Genomic DNA, 10,274 nt, shown 5'->3' on the forward strand with positions numbered 1-10,274 from the left:
AGATATTCTTAATGCTCAGCTGAAAAAAAGGTCCTCTTATTCCTGGCAGAGTATTTGGGCTGGTTAACAAACACTGAAGAGAGGTCATATCTGGAGATTTGGGGACGGTTCGAACATTAATATTTGGTCTGATTGTTGGATACCGAGTGACTGCTCCAAGAAGATTATTACTCCACGAGGCAATACAATATACACTAAAGTATCCGAACTTATTGATCCTGTAACAAGAACATGGGACGAGGATTTGATTAGGTCCATATTCTGGAGTGTGGACGTGATGAGAATATTAAGGATCCCACTCTCGGTTGGAATGATGGATGACTTTGTGTCATGAAATTTTACGAAGACTGATATATTCTCGGTTCGGTCAGCGTATCATTTGGAATGAGATCATCAACATGGGGAGAAGTTGCGAAGAACTATCAGCAGGGGTCGGCCAATGTGAACCCGGTCTGGGCCAATGGTTGGTCTCTCCGCATTCCAGCTAAGATGAAAATATTTGCTTGGCGTTTTTGCATGGGGCAATTCCATGTAAGGCAATTCTGGCCAATAGACACATAATTACTAGCAGTGTATGCCCGGTTTGCTTGGTTCACTTTGAGGATACTCAACACCTGTTTTTTAAGTGTCCAAGGGCGTTCGAGATATGGGAAAATTTGGGCATTGCAAATGTCATTCTGGATGCTTGTAATGAAGACCGTGCGGGGGTCTGGGGCTTTTGAGGCCATGCTGAGACAAGTAGATAAGAAAACGCCACATATTCCAGAGCTTGGGATGAAAGAGCTAGTTACCATTGCTTGCTGGTACATTTGGTGGGAGAGAAGGAAAATAGCTCACGATGAAAAAGTCCAGAAGCATGCTAGATCGGCACATGCAATAGCTGCCATTGCACTTAATTATTGGCGTGCCTTGAAGAAGAACGTAAGGGATCGATGTCTTGGGTGGGAGAAGCCAAATGAGGATTATGTGAAATTAAACGTGGATGCAACTTTCTCTCCGGATTCTTATTCTGGTGCTACGGAGGCAGTGATAAGGGATGAGAAAGGGACTTTTATAGACAGGAGTAGCTGTGGTATTGATCATATAAGTATGCTTCTACATCGGAGGCAAGGGCGGTCCGGGATGGCTTGATCTTGGCGGGTCATATTGGGTGCACCAAGCTTGAAGTGGAGAACGTTTGCATAGAGGCGATTGATACTATGAAAGACATTGGTAATTCAGCGAGTGCGGCTGCAGCGATTTTTGAGGAGTGCTTTCCTAGCTAGGGTTTTGCTAAGATGTGTTTTAGTTACTGTTCGAGGAAAAGTAATCAGATTGCTCATAGGTTAGCTGCTAATGCCAGTGGGTATCACTCTGTCGTTTGTATTGATGACAACCCTAGATTGTATATGGATTGTGTTAGCAAAAACGATGTAAATCTCTTCATGATGTAATCTTTTGTGTTGGTGAAGCAAGTACTAGACACACTCTTTTTCTTCCAAGATTACGTAAGGGGACTGGAAGGTTTTTAATGAAGCAGTTTGCTAGCTTAATATAGAAATTATTTCAAAAAAAAAAAAGGTAGAAGAAGTTGTGTTTCCCTTTATTTTTCTCCATTCTATATGTGCTGATTACGTGTTATTGCTTTGTAGTACCTATAGACGTTTCCGCAACATTTATCTGTGCTACAATAACATGTCTCCCAATCTTTTCAGCAGATATGATTACACAATTTGCGAGGAAATGTAGAACAGCAGTCACTCAAGTTTTTAACTCATTTAAGCCCAGGTTGGAACACAAAAAATGTCTTGCAGAAGTTTTGGGACACCCATGGGAATGTGCCAACACCAGAGAACGCCGATGATACATTTGGGTGAAGGTGACGACAGAAGAAATTCCAAAATAGCAGCCAAAGGAATAAGACGTCAAAAATTTGCTTTCTGAACCACTGATTTAAGCCAAACAAGAAACAAGCAATACATGGATGCAACACAGAAACTACGCTAGTGAGATCAAAAGCAGTGACTGGATATTTTGATGTTGAATAACATAACCAATCCTCACATGAACGGAAGAGTGACAACATAGATCTCTTAACAGTCAACTAGGCAAGTTCACAACCCAAAATTACTGCAATACGACCATGGCATAATTCGTGGGGCAATGCAATATAGGAAACAGATCTAATCAAAGAGAGAGAAGCCAAGGTCGTCCTCGCTCTCCTCCTTCTCCTCTTCCTTCTTCTTCTCCTCAGCCTTGGGGGCCTCAGCGGCACCTCCACCTGATGCAGCAGCACCACCAGCAGAAGCAACTGCCGGACCAGCAGCAGCAGCACCAATGATCACCTGCATGAAATTTCAGATCAGCATTACAGAAAATTTTCGGTGAAGAATGAAGATACAAGTAGCTAATATCACTTCTGGCAATCAGCTGGGTTCAGTACAGATCACATGAAAAAAGATCACCAGTACTGACCCCTACAAGGCTACAACAAATGGTAATCAGGTCCCCAATATGCTAATATGAACAAATTTTCCACCTCTAACACGCTAAATGCAACGCTGGACTAAAACTACAGCTTAATGAAACAAAAAGGCATAATAACTTTCTTCCAAAATCTACTGAAATAATTCATCCAACAGATGATATAAGATATGATTTCGGTACTTATCAACCTACTTAACAACACATCACAAGCAAATAAACGAATGCGAATCAATTTACTTACAGCTCCATGAACCTTCGATAGATCACATACTAAATTGCGTTATTGAATTCACAAATACAAAAAGAGGAACACGCTAATCAGATCTAACAAAAAGAACTAGAACGATTACTCATCAGAGCTCATGGATCGGAACTAGCCCACAGTGCAGGACACGCGCATAAAGCTAGATCAGCAGGGCCGACGCAGCACAAGAAAGTAAGAGCGTGAGGAGGTTCCGTACCTGGCAGACGGCGGAGTCGGGGGAGACCATGGTGAAGGAGGACTGGACGCCGCCGCACGGGTCCTTGGCGTAGGCGGCGGAGACGAGCTGGCGCTCCAGATCGTACGTCGAGGCCGCGGAGCCCTCGAGCTCGCCCTTGTGCTGCTTGGCCTCCCACTCGCCGCCGGACTTGCGGCACACGAAGGTGAACACGCCCATGGCTCCGGTCTGGGATCGGCGACGGCGGCGGAGGTGAGGTTTGGAGGTTGGTGATGGGTGGATGCAAGAGACGCAAACCCTAGCTCGGGGGCGGGCTTATGTAGTAGTGGCGGGGATGGCAACTACTGGGCCGTGTTAACAAACGTGGGCCGAAATTGTGAGGCTTATTGGGCCGGATCGACATAACCACTAACTGAATGGTTTCTCTAGCCGAAGCCCGGAATGCAGTGCCGCCCTCCCTGCCGAAGCGGCGGCCGGCGACCGCCGCCGCCGCACCGCCTGGCCTGCATGTCCGTGGCCACTCGACTGCGGTGGCTTTCTCCGCCATAGCTGGCGAGTGGCGATGGGAACCGCCTCTGGTGCTCTGCTAGGACTAGGAGCTTCCCCGCGGCCGCGACGTGAGAGCTCCAGCGTGATGCGAAGCGCCTCAAGCTCGGTGACCACAGCGCCCGCTACCCGGTAGTACATACTAAGCTTATCTCTCCTAAAGAAGATTTTGTGAACATTGAGTTCATGTGAATTTATGCACCGTACCCCAATAAAAAAAATCCATGAATACATATCATCATTTGTGTACTGTAGTAAAAGAGAAATTAAGTTATACAATAGCGATCTGCTTGTTCTATACATTCTACAACACGTGATCATATTTTTTTCCTCGTAAGTTTTGTAAATGTATCTGAATTAACATTTTGTAGTACACTGAATATTTTGAGAAAATTTCAAGATGTTTACAAACTCGTGAAATGGTGCATATGGACATAGGTTCGTATTAGACTCCGTAGAGCATCACCAGGATGAAGAACTTAAGAAAAGAAAATAAGGGCCAGCTGATCTGGCATTGGCTCAATAAACTAGCTCCTGCGCTTGTGGAACCCTTTGAGCCTCCCGTAGAACATCACCAGAACAAGAACCACCTTCCCTTGGTCGCTCCACCACCCCGAGAAGCTGTACGGCTTGTCTTGGCAGATGCTCTCCTTCTCCAGGTGCGGCAGCCTCGAGCAGCTGTAACCGGTGGACAGCCCCACATTCCCATATGCACTGCAGGCACGGCAAACAGCCAGGTGGTAAATTTTCGAACATGTTGTGCACGCATGAGAGACCACATGCAGTTTCGGAAAGAAGATTTTGATATGTCCGGTTGATTACCTTACCACCTCGAATATCATATTGAATGTGGAGAAATTGAGAGGGTCTCTGAAGAGTGATCTCCTCTCGGTGACGCAGACGAGCATTATCAGTGCAGCATTGCAGGTGAGCGGTGAAAACAACATGTTATTCAGCCTTAGGCTTCTCTTCGCTGGTTCATCCTTTTGTTCTTCACCGCCTCTCTTGTCATCATGTTGCATTGAGAAAAATGTTGTAGAGGCTGGAATGTACCTGAAAATGTACACATATCAGTCAACTGTTTATGCTGCTGTTTGCGTGAAGACAAGAGCTTAGAGTGCAGAACTGACATCATAGTGATGAACAATACTAAAGCTGCAGGCGCGATGAGGGAGCAGTCGATGGAGTTCTCTCCTGCCTGCATTGCATTCACTGCCATGAAAAATGCATTTGTGATCTTCTGATTTGGGGTGAGCCCCGCAAACACTGCAGAATCCCAATTCAAGCAGCAGAAGAGTGTGACTGCCGTGGCTACAAGGGCAGCAACTGTGGCTCCAAGGAATAATACTGTCTGCAGGTTAGGCAGCAGGTTGTTGAAAACTATTGTCCTTGGGTTGTTCATCATGAGCTTAAACTCGGCAGTTCCAGCTCTAGTTATTCCTAGTCCTTTTAATGCCCATATCACCAGCCTGAGAAACACAGGAAGCAGAATATTGCCTGCAAGAATTTGACCAGTGAGTAGCAGGAGGAGGCCCTGGTTCGAGGCGAACACCGCCATGCTTTCATTCGTCGGAATCAACCCTCCATTGGTGAAAGAAGACACAGTGACTGATATCGAGAAGAGCACTGTGTTGATAGTTTTCCTTGATAGCACATCTCTTGCACTTGAAACATTTGCTATATACAAGTACACCAATAGAGAACCTACAAGAAGAATCATGACCATGTAGGACAGGAGCACAAACCCTAAGTATTTGAGGCAACTCTTCTCGAGCCCATTGGAATTTGTTGATGGTGTTGCCGGGATTGCCTCTTCTACCTGCGACTCGTCGAGGTTGATAACTGATCTCACTCTACTATCTTCAGGATCATGCTTGTTTTGCTTGCTCCACTCAAGAACAAGGCCAAGCAAGCCAACAAACATTTCACTGCCTAAGAACATCAAGATAGTTAGGACCACTATTTGGGAGCTAGAAATATCCTCCATTTTGATGGTGGCTAATCCTGTAACTGTGACTGCAGATGTCGAGAGGAAAAACATGTCGACATGGCGAGGACTGTAGTTGGGTTTGCTTGGCTTCAGCGCCATCAAGGCAACAAAACCAAGTACATCAATGATAACAAAATAGGACAAGTGAATCAAAAGGGGGCTAAAATGGAAAGCAGTGAACTGAAAAATGAACACAGATGAATGGATGGCATGTCTTGCAGAACTAACAATGACATTCAGCTGGATAGGCATTGGAGTTAGATGGCGGTGCCTCTTTCTCTTTGCTGTATGTTCCTTGATTCAGCAGGCAACTACGAGTGACAAGTGGTTGATGGGAGTATATATACAGCCCGTCGGTTGAAGTTAGTGGAGAGCCAGACATGCACAATATGGTTTTGAGATGCCTTTTGTAAAAAAATAAAAATAATACGGAATAAAGATACCTTTCAGAACTTAATGCTATGCGTGCGGAGCATGCAGCAATATGCTCAAACGAGCGTTAGACCTTAGGAAAGAACAGTTTGCATGCGTGCTAAATATTTGTCCAACCCTTTGCCAATTGTCATCTTGCTAAAGGCAACTATTACCAGCTCACCAGAGTCGGCAAGTGATAGTGCTGTTTACATATGAAGGCAATTTGCCAATTGCCATGCCACTGAGGGCAACCTTGATCAGGTGGTGTAACAGCTCGTAAGTGTTGGTAGTGGAATTGCCTGGAAGTTATGGTATATACTTTGTTTTTTAAATGGATGTAAGAGAATCTCTGAAGCTTGCATTGTAAACAAGAATATGCATGTATAGAACTATTTTGGTGCTTTGCATTTGGCTCTTCCCTTGAAGATGTCCAGCAATAATGAGTCGGAAAGCGATTGCAGCTGCTATGAAACAATGACACAGAGCATGTTTAGCTGTAATCAAACCCATGGCCAGGAAGTATTCTAATGGCATGCTTCAAGGGAAATGTACAGACTGACATAGGCATCCCAAATGGGCCTGCCGAATATGGTACCCGGGGTTTACTGAAGGCCCACTACCCGAAGAATAAGAAGATTCGGGAGCCCAAGATATATCAAGGAAAGTTAGAGTTGTAATAAGGAGCGTTATTTGTAATCTGGCGGGATGAGTTAGAAACCGTCCCGGACTCTGTAACTTGTATAGCACGAATCCCTCGGCTCCACCTCCTATATAAAGGGGGAGTCGAGGGGCGAAGAGATCATCGAATCATTGTTCACAAACCCTAGTTTTCATAATCGTCGAGTACTTTTCGGCTGAAACCTTCGAGATCTACTTGCCCTCTACTTCTAACTAAACCCTAGCCTATCACCCGTAGGCATTGACAAGTTAATCCCTTGTCAATTGGCGCCGTCCGTGGGAATTAGAGGCGTAAGGATCCGATCTCGATGGCACGTTCAAGATCTTCGACATCGTCAACCGGAAGCAACACTATGGATCGAGGTAAACGGATCGGCTGCTGGTCTTGTCGATTTTGTTCCTCACCCACCCTCCCGTTTGGATGCATATGCGAATCTGGCGGAGCCCATGGAGATGACGTTCGGAAGGTTTCACTTTCGCGTCGAGAAGGAAGGATCGTATCGTGTCGAAATTCCGATTTCGTCGAGATCATTGGCGGTCGATTCCGATTTTTCAAGCTATACATCGTCAATCGAGTCAGGAGAAGAAGAAACTTCGGGAACACGCTACGTCAGCACCAGAACAAGAGAGAAACTCGCCAAGATCTTCAGCAACATATCGTTCGAGTCATCCGCGGACTCATATATAAGCGATGGCTCAAGCGATGTCGACAGTTACGACTTCATCGACAAATCTATCACAGTGGGCAAGGTCTTCATCAATCTCGACGATGATGTCACCAAACCCAACGTAGATCTGAGTACAAAATATCATCAGATTTATGCCATTGAAGATCAAGAGGAAACATCTGAGGCTTTCGACGATCTGGGAAATCCATACGTCGATCCCTCCAATCTGCGACAAGGGCTAGGCAGCAAATACCTTGGGCCAGAGCCACGAGATAAAGTTCAACTTTCACAAGCAGCATGGGACAGAGCCGCGAGAGCTATGAACGGTACAGAACCAATGGCCACCACAGCCACACCAGAGGAATTACAAGCATATCAATACAGGCTCGCACGAGCTGCCAGAGAAATAGAAAAACAGACAGCTGAGTTGAACAGGAGAAAGGAGGCAGCTTCTGCATCCAGCAGGAGAAGGGCAGACCTCAGTCGACAATCTAGAACTTCGGATGATAACCACAGGGAAGCTCGGAACAGGGGAAGATCAAGGTTGCAACACATACCCGAAGCAGAAAGAGAACACTTAATTCAAAACCTCGACATGTCCTTTATGTCGATAGATACAAGAGGAAATATTGTCCCTAAGACACCAGAAGCTGGGTACATGGCGACACAAGCTTATATCCTCGCATCCAGGCCACCCCCAGGTGATCCAAGAGAAACGTTATACAATATGGCGTTAGCAGGGGTTGGAGCTATGGGGACAGCGTTTGTGTCAACGCCTCCCGAAGGAGCGGCAAGGCAAAATAGCCCACGACCTGCAGCAGCAACGGCGGCAGCTCCTGAAGGACCTAGTGGAGCAAGAGATACAGGAGTACAAGCAAGGGTCGATAGAGCGAGGCAAAACAGAAGGGACCATCGGCAATCCCCGGAGCTTAATGACGAGGATATGTGTGGCCTGCCGTGCTTCACAAGGAGAGTACGAAAAACTCGAGTCCCCTCAGGATTTAAGTTGCCTGATCACTTCAAAAAATTTGACGGTTTGCAAGATCCAGAGGATTGGCTAGTGGATTACCTCGAGACGGTGAAGTTAACTGGAGGAACTAGGGCAACAGCAATGCAAAGTATTCAGGTGCACTTGAGTGGAGCCGCACGATCTTGGATCAAAAAGCTTCCACCAGGATCTATCGACAGCTGGGAAAGTTTCGAGGACGTATTCGTCAAGAACTTCAGGTCCACGTGCAAAAAACCTGCGTCGCTAGAAGAGTTGAGGGCATGTCGACAGAAGCCAGATGAGTCAATGAGAAAATACATCCAAAGGTGGAACATCATAAAAAACTCGGCAGAAAATATATCTGACGAGAGAGCAATCGATGCGTTTGTCGCAGGAGTTAGGCGTGGAGATTTTGTCGAGGACTTGGGAAGGACCAATCCAAAAACAGTATCCGCGTTGATGGAGATAGCAAATAAATGGGCAGATGGAGAAGATGCCGTCCATAATAAACGGCACAGGTCGCCAGAAGAAGACCGCGGTCGAAATTATCAATCGAGGCGACGATTTCCTCGGCAGTACCCGAATTATGACGCCCCAGGGCAAATTTCGGCAGGCTTTCGGGCAAACACAGGAGGAAACAATAGAGGTGATTATCAGAGAAGCAATGAGCAGCGAAGCGATAATAGGGACGACTCCCGCAACAGACAAAATAGTGGGCCAAGGTTTCCAAGACCTTTCGTGTCCCCCGAAGACATGCTGAACGGACCATGTCAGATGCATTTTTTCATCGACAGCGACGGGAAAAGACCGTCAGGGCACCTGCAGAAAGATTGTCGAAATTTTCAGGCAATGTTTAGATACGCAGAAAACGCTCACGCTCGAGCAGCACAGAGAAATCCTCGGGAGCCCAGGAGCGAAATCCACTTACCACCACCTCCCGCGATTACAGACGACAATCGGCATCAGCTCAGAATAGCGGCAGCACCTCCACCACCACCTTATGTCGACCCCAACTCACACGGAGCGGTGTCGATGATTCAGAAGGGAAGGCCGTCCAACAGAACTCAAAAAGTAATTTCGAGACAGGTGTTCATGGCAGAGAAAATGCCTCCACCAACAGTGGAGTACCTCAATTGGTCAGGGCAAGACATCGGCTTCACCATAGCGGATCATCCGCAGCAAGTTCCTCGACCGGGGCGGTCGGCACTTATTCTACCAGCAGTTATTGCGGGATTTGATGTTTCTCGAGTCTTCATAGATGGTGGCAGCAGCTTAAACCTTATGTATGCAGATACGTTGAGGAAGATGAACATATCCTTAGCAAACCTGAAGCCAACTGACACAAGGTTCCACGGCATCACACCGGAGAAACCAAATTATCCATTGGGCAAGATAAATCTCGACGTACAGTTTGGAACTCGAGAGAATTACAGAATCGAGAGGCTGGAATTTGAAGTCGTGGATTTTCCGTCGCAATACCACGCCTTGTTGGGACGACCAGCATACGCTAGGTTTATGGCAGTACCACACTATACATATTTGTTGTGGAGATTGCCTGGACCAAAGGGACCAATCACAATCAAAGGAAGCTTCGCCTTAGCAGACAAATGCGACAAGGATTTTCATCGGTTATCAGAAACTTTTGGGATGCAAGCTGAGTATCTGGCATCCAAAAGTATGACTGATTACGACGTACTGCCAGACGTTGGAAGGCCAAATAAAGAGTCAACTTTCAATACAGAGAAAAATTCTAAGGAGGTGCAGATTCACCCGACAGATCCAAAAAGACGACATCTATCGCAAACAACATGGATATCGCATAGGAAAGCGCGCTCGTCGAGTTCCTCCGTGAGAACCGGGAAATCTTCGCATGGTGCCCGACTGACATGCCGGGAGTACCCAGGGAACTTGCCGAGCATCATCTAAATTTGGATCCATCAGCGAGACCAATCAAACAACCTTTGCGGCGTTTTTCGGAACCAAACCGCAAAGCCATGCTGTCCGAAATCAATCGACTACAAGAAGCTGGTTTTATCAAGGAAATATTCACAGAAGCCACATGGGTAGCAAATCCTGTGATGGTG

The 10,274-nt window shown here is 46.4% G+C and overlaps 2 protein-coding genes across 2 annotated transcripts; both read right to left on the reverse strand.

Annotated features, from left to right (window-relative positions):
- Positions 1-2,004: 2,004 nt before the first annotated feature.
- Positions 2,005-3,179, reverse strand: LOC124684098 (60S acidic ribosomal protein P3-like). Its single transcript, XM_047218494.1, has 2 exons — positions 2,928-3,179; positions 2,005-2,324 (listed from the first exon to the last, which is right to left on the reverse strand). The coding sequence occupies exons 1-2, from the start codon at positions 3,123-3,125 to the stop codon at positions 2,163-2,165; spliced, it is 360 nt and encodes a 119-aa protein (XP_047074450.1). The 5' UTR covers positions 3,126-3,179; the 3' UTR covers positions 2,005-2,162.
- Positions 3,180-3,812: 633 nt separating this feature from the next.
- On the reverse strand, positions 3,813-5,920 carry LOC124697521 (probable cation transporter HKT9). Its single transcript, XM_047230105.1, has 4 exons — positions 5,886-5,920; positions 4,583-5,753; positions 4,275-4,505; positions 3,813-4,166 (listed from the first exon to the last, which is right to left on the reverse strand). The coding sequence occupies exons 2-4, from the start codon at positions 5,692-5,694 to the stop codon at positions 3,980-3,982; spliced, it is 1,530 nt and encodes a 509-aa protein (XP_047086061.1). The 5' UTR covers positions 5,695-5,753; positions 5,886-5,920; the 3' UTR covers positions 3,813-3,979.
- Positions 5,921-10,274: the final 4,354 nt, after the last annotated feature.

This window comes from Lolium rigidum, chromosome 1, assembly GCF_022539505.1.
Source record: "Lolium rigidum isolate FL_2022 chromosome 1, APGP_CSIRO_Lrig_0.1, whole genome shotgun sequence".
NCBI classification, from domain to species: domain Eukaryota; kingdom Viridiplantae; phylum Streptophyta; class Magnoliopsida; order Poales; family Poaceae; genus Lolium; species Lolium rigidum.

Coding starts and splice junctions, on each gene's coding strand:
- LOC124684098 (XM_047218494.1), bottom strand. CDS start 3,125: ATGGGCGTGTTCACCTTCGTGTGCCGCAAGTCCGGCGGCGAGTGGGAG. Junction 2,325..2,927: donor CCGACTCCGCCGTCTGCCAG/GTACGGAACCTC, acceptor AATTTCATGCAG/GTGATCATTGGTGCTGCTGC.
- LOC124697521 (XM_047230105.1), bottom strand. CDS start 5,694: ATGCCTATCCAGCTGAATGTCATTGTTAGTTCTGCAAGACATGCCATC. Junction 4,506..4,582: donor GTATTGTTCATCACTATGAT/GTCAGTTCTGCA, acceptor GTACATTTTCAG/GTACATTCCAGCCTCTACAA. Junction 4,167..4,274: donor ATGATATTCGAGGTGGTAAG/GTAATCAACCGG, acceptor CCGTGCCTGCAG/TGCATATGGGAATGTGGGGC.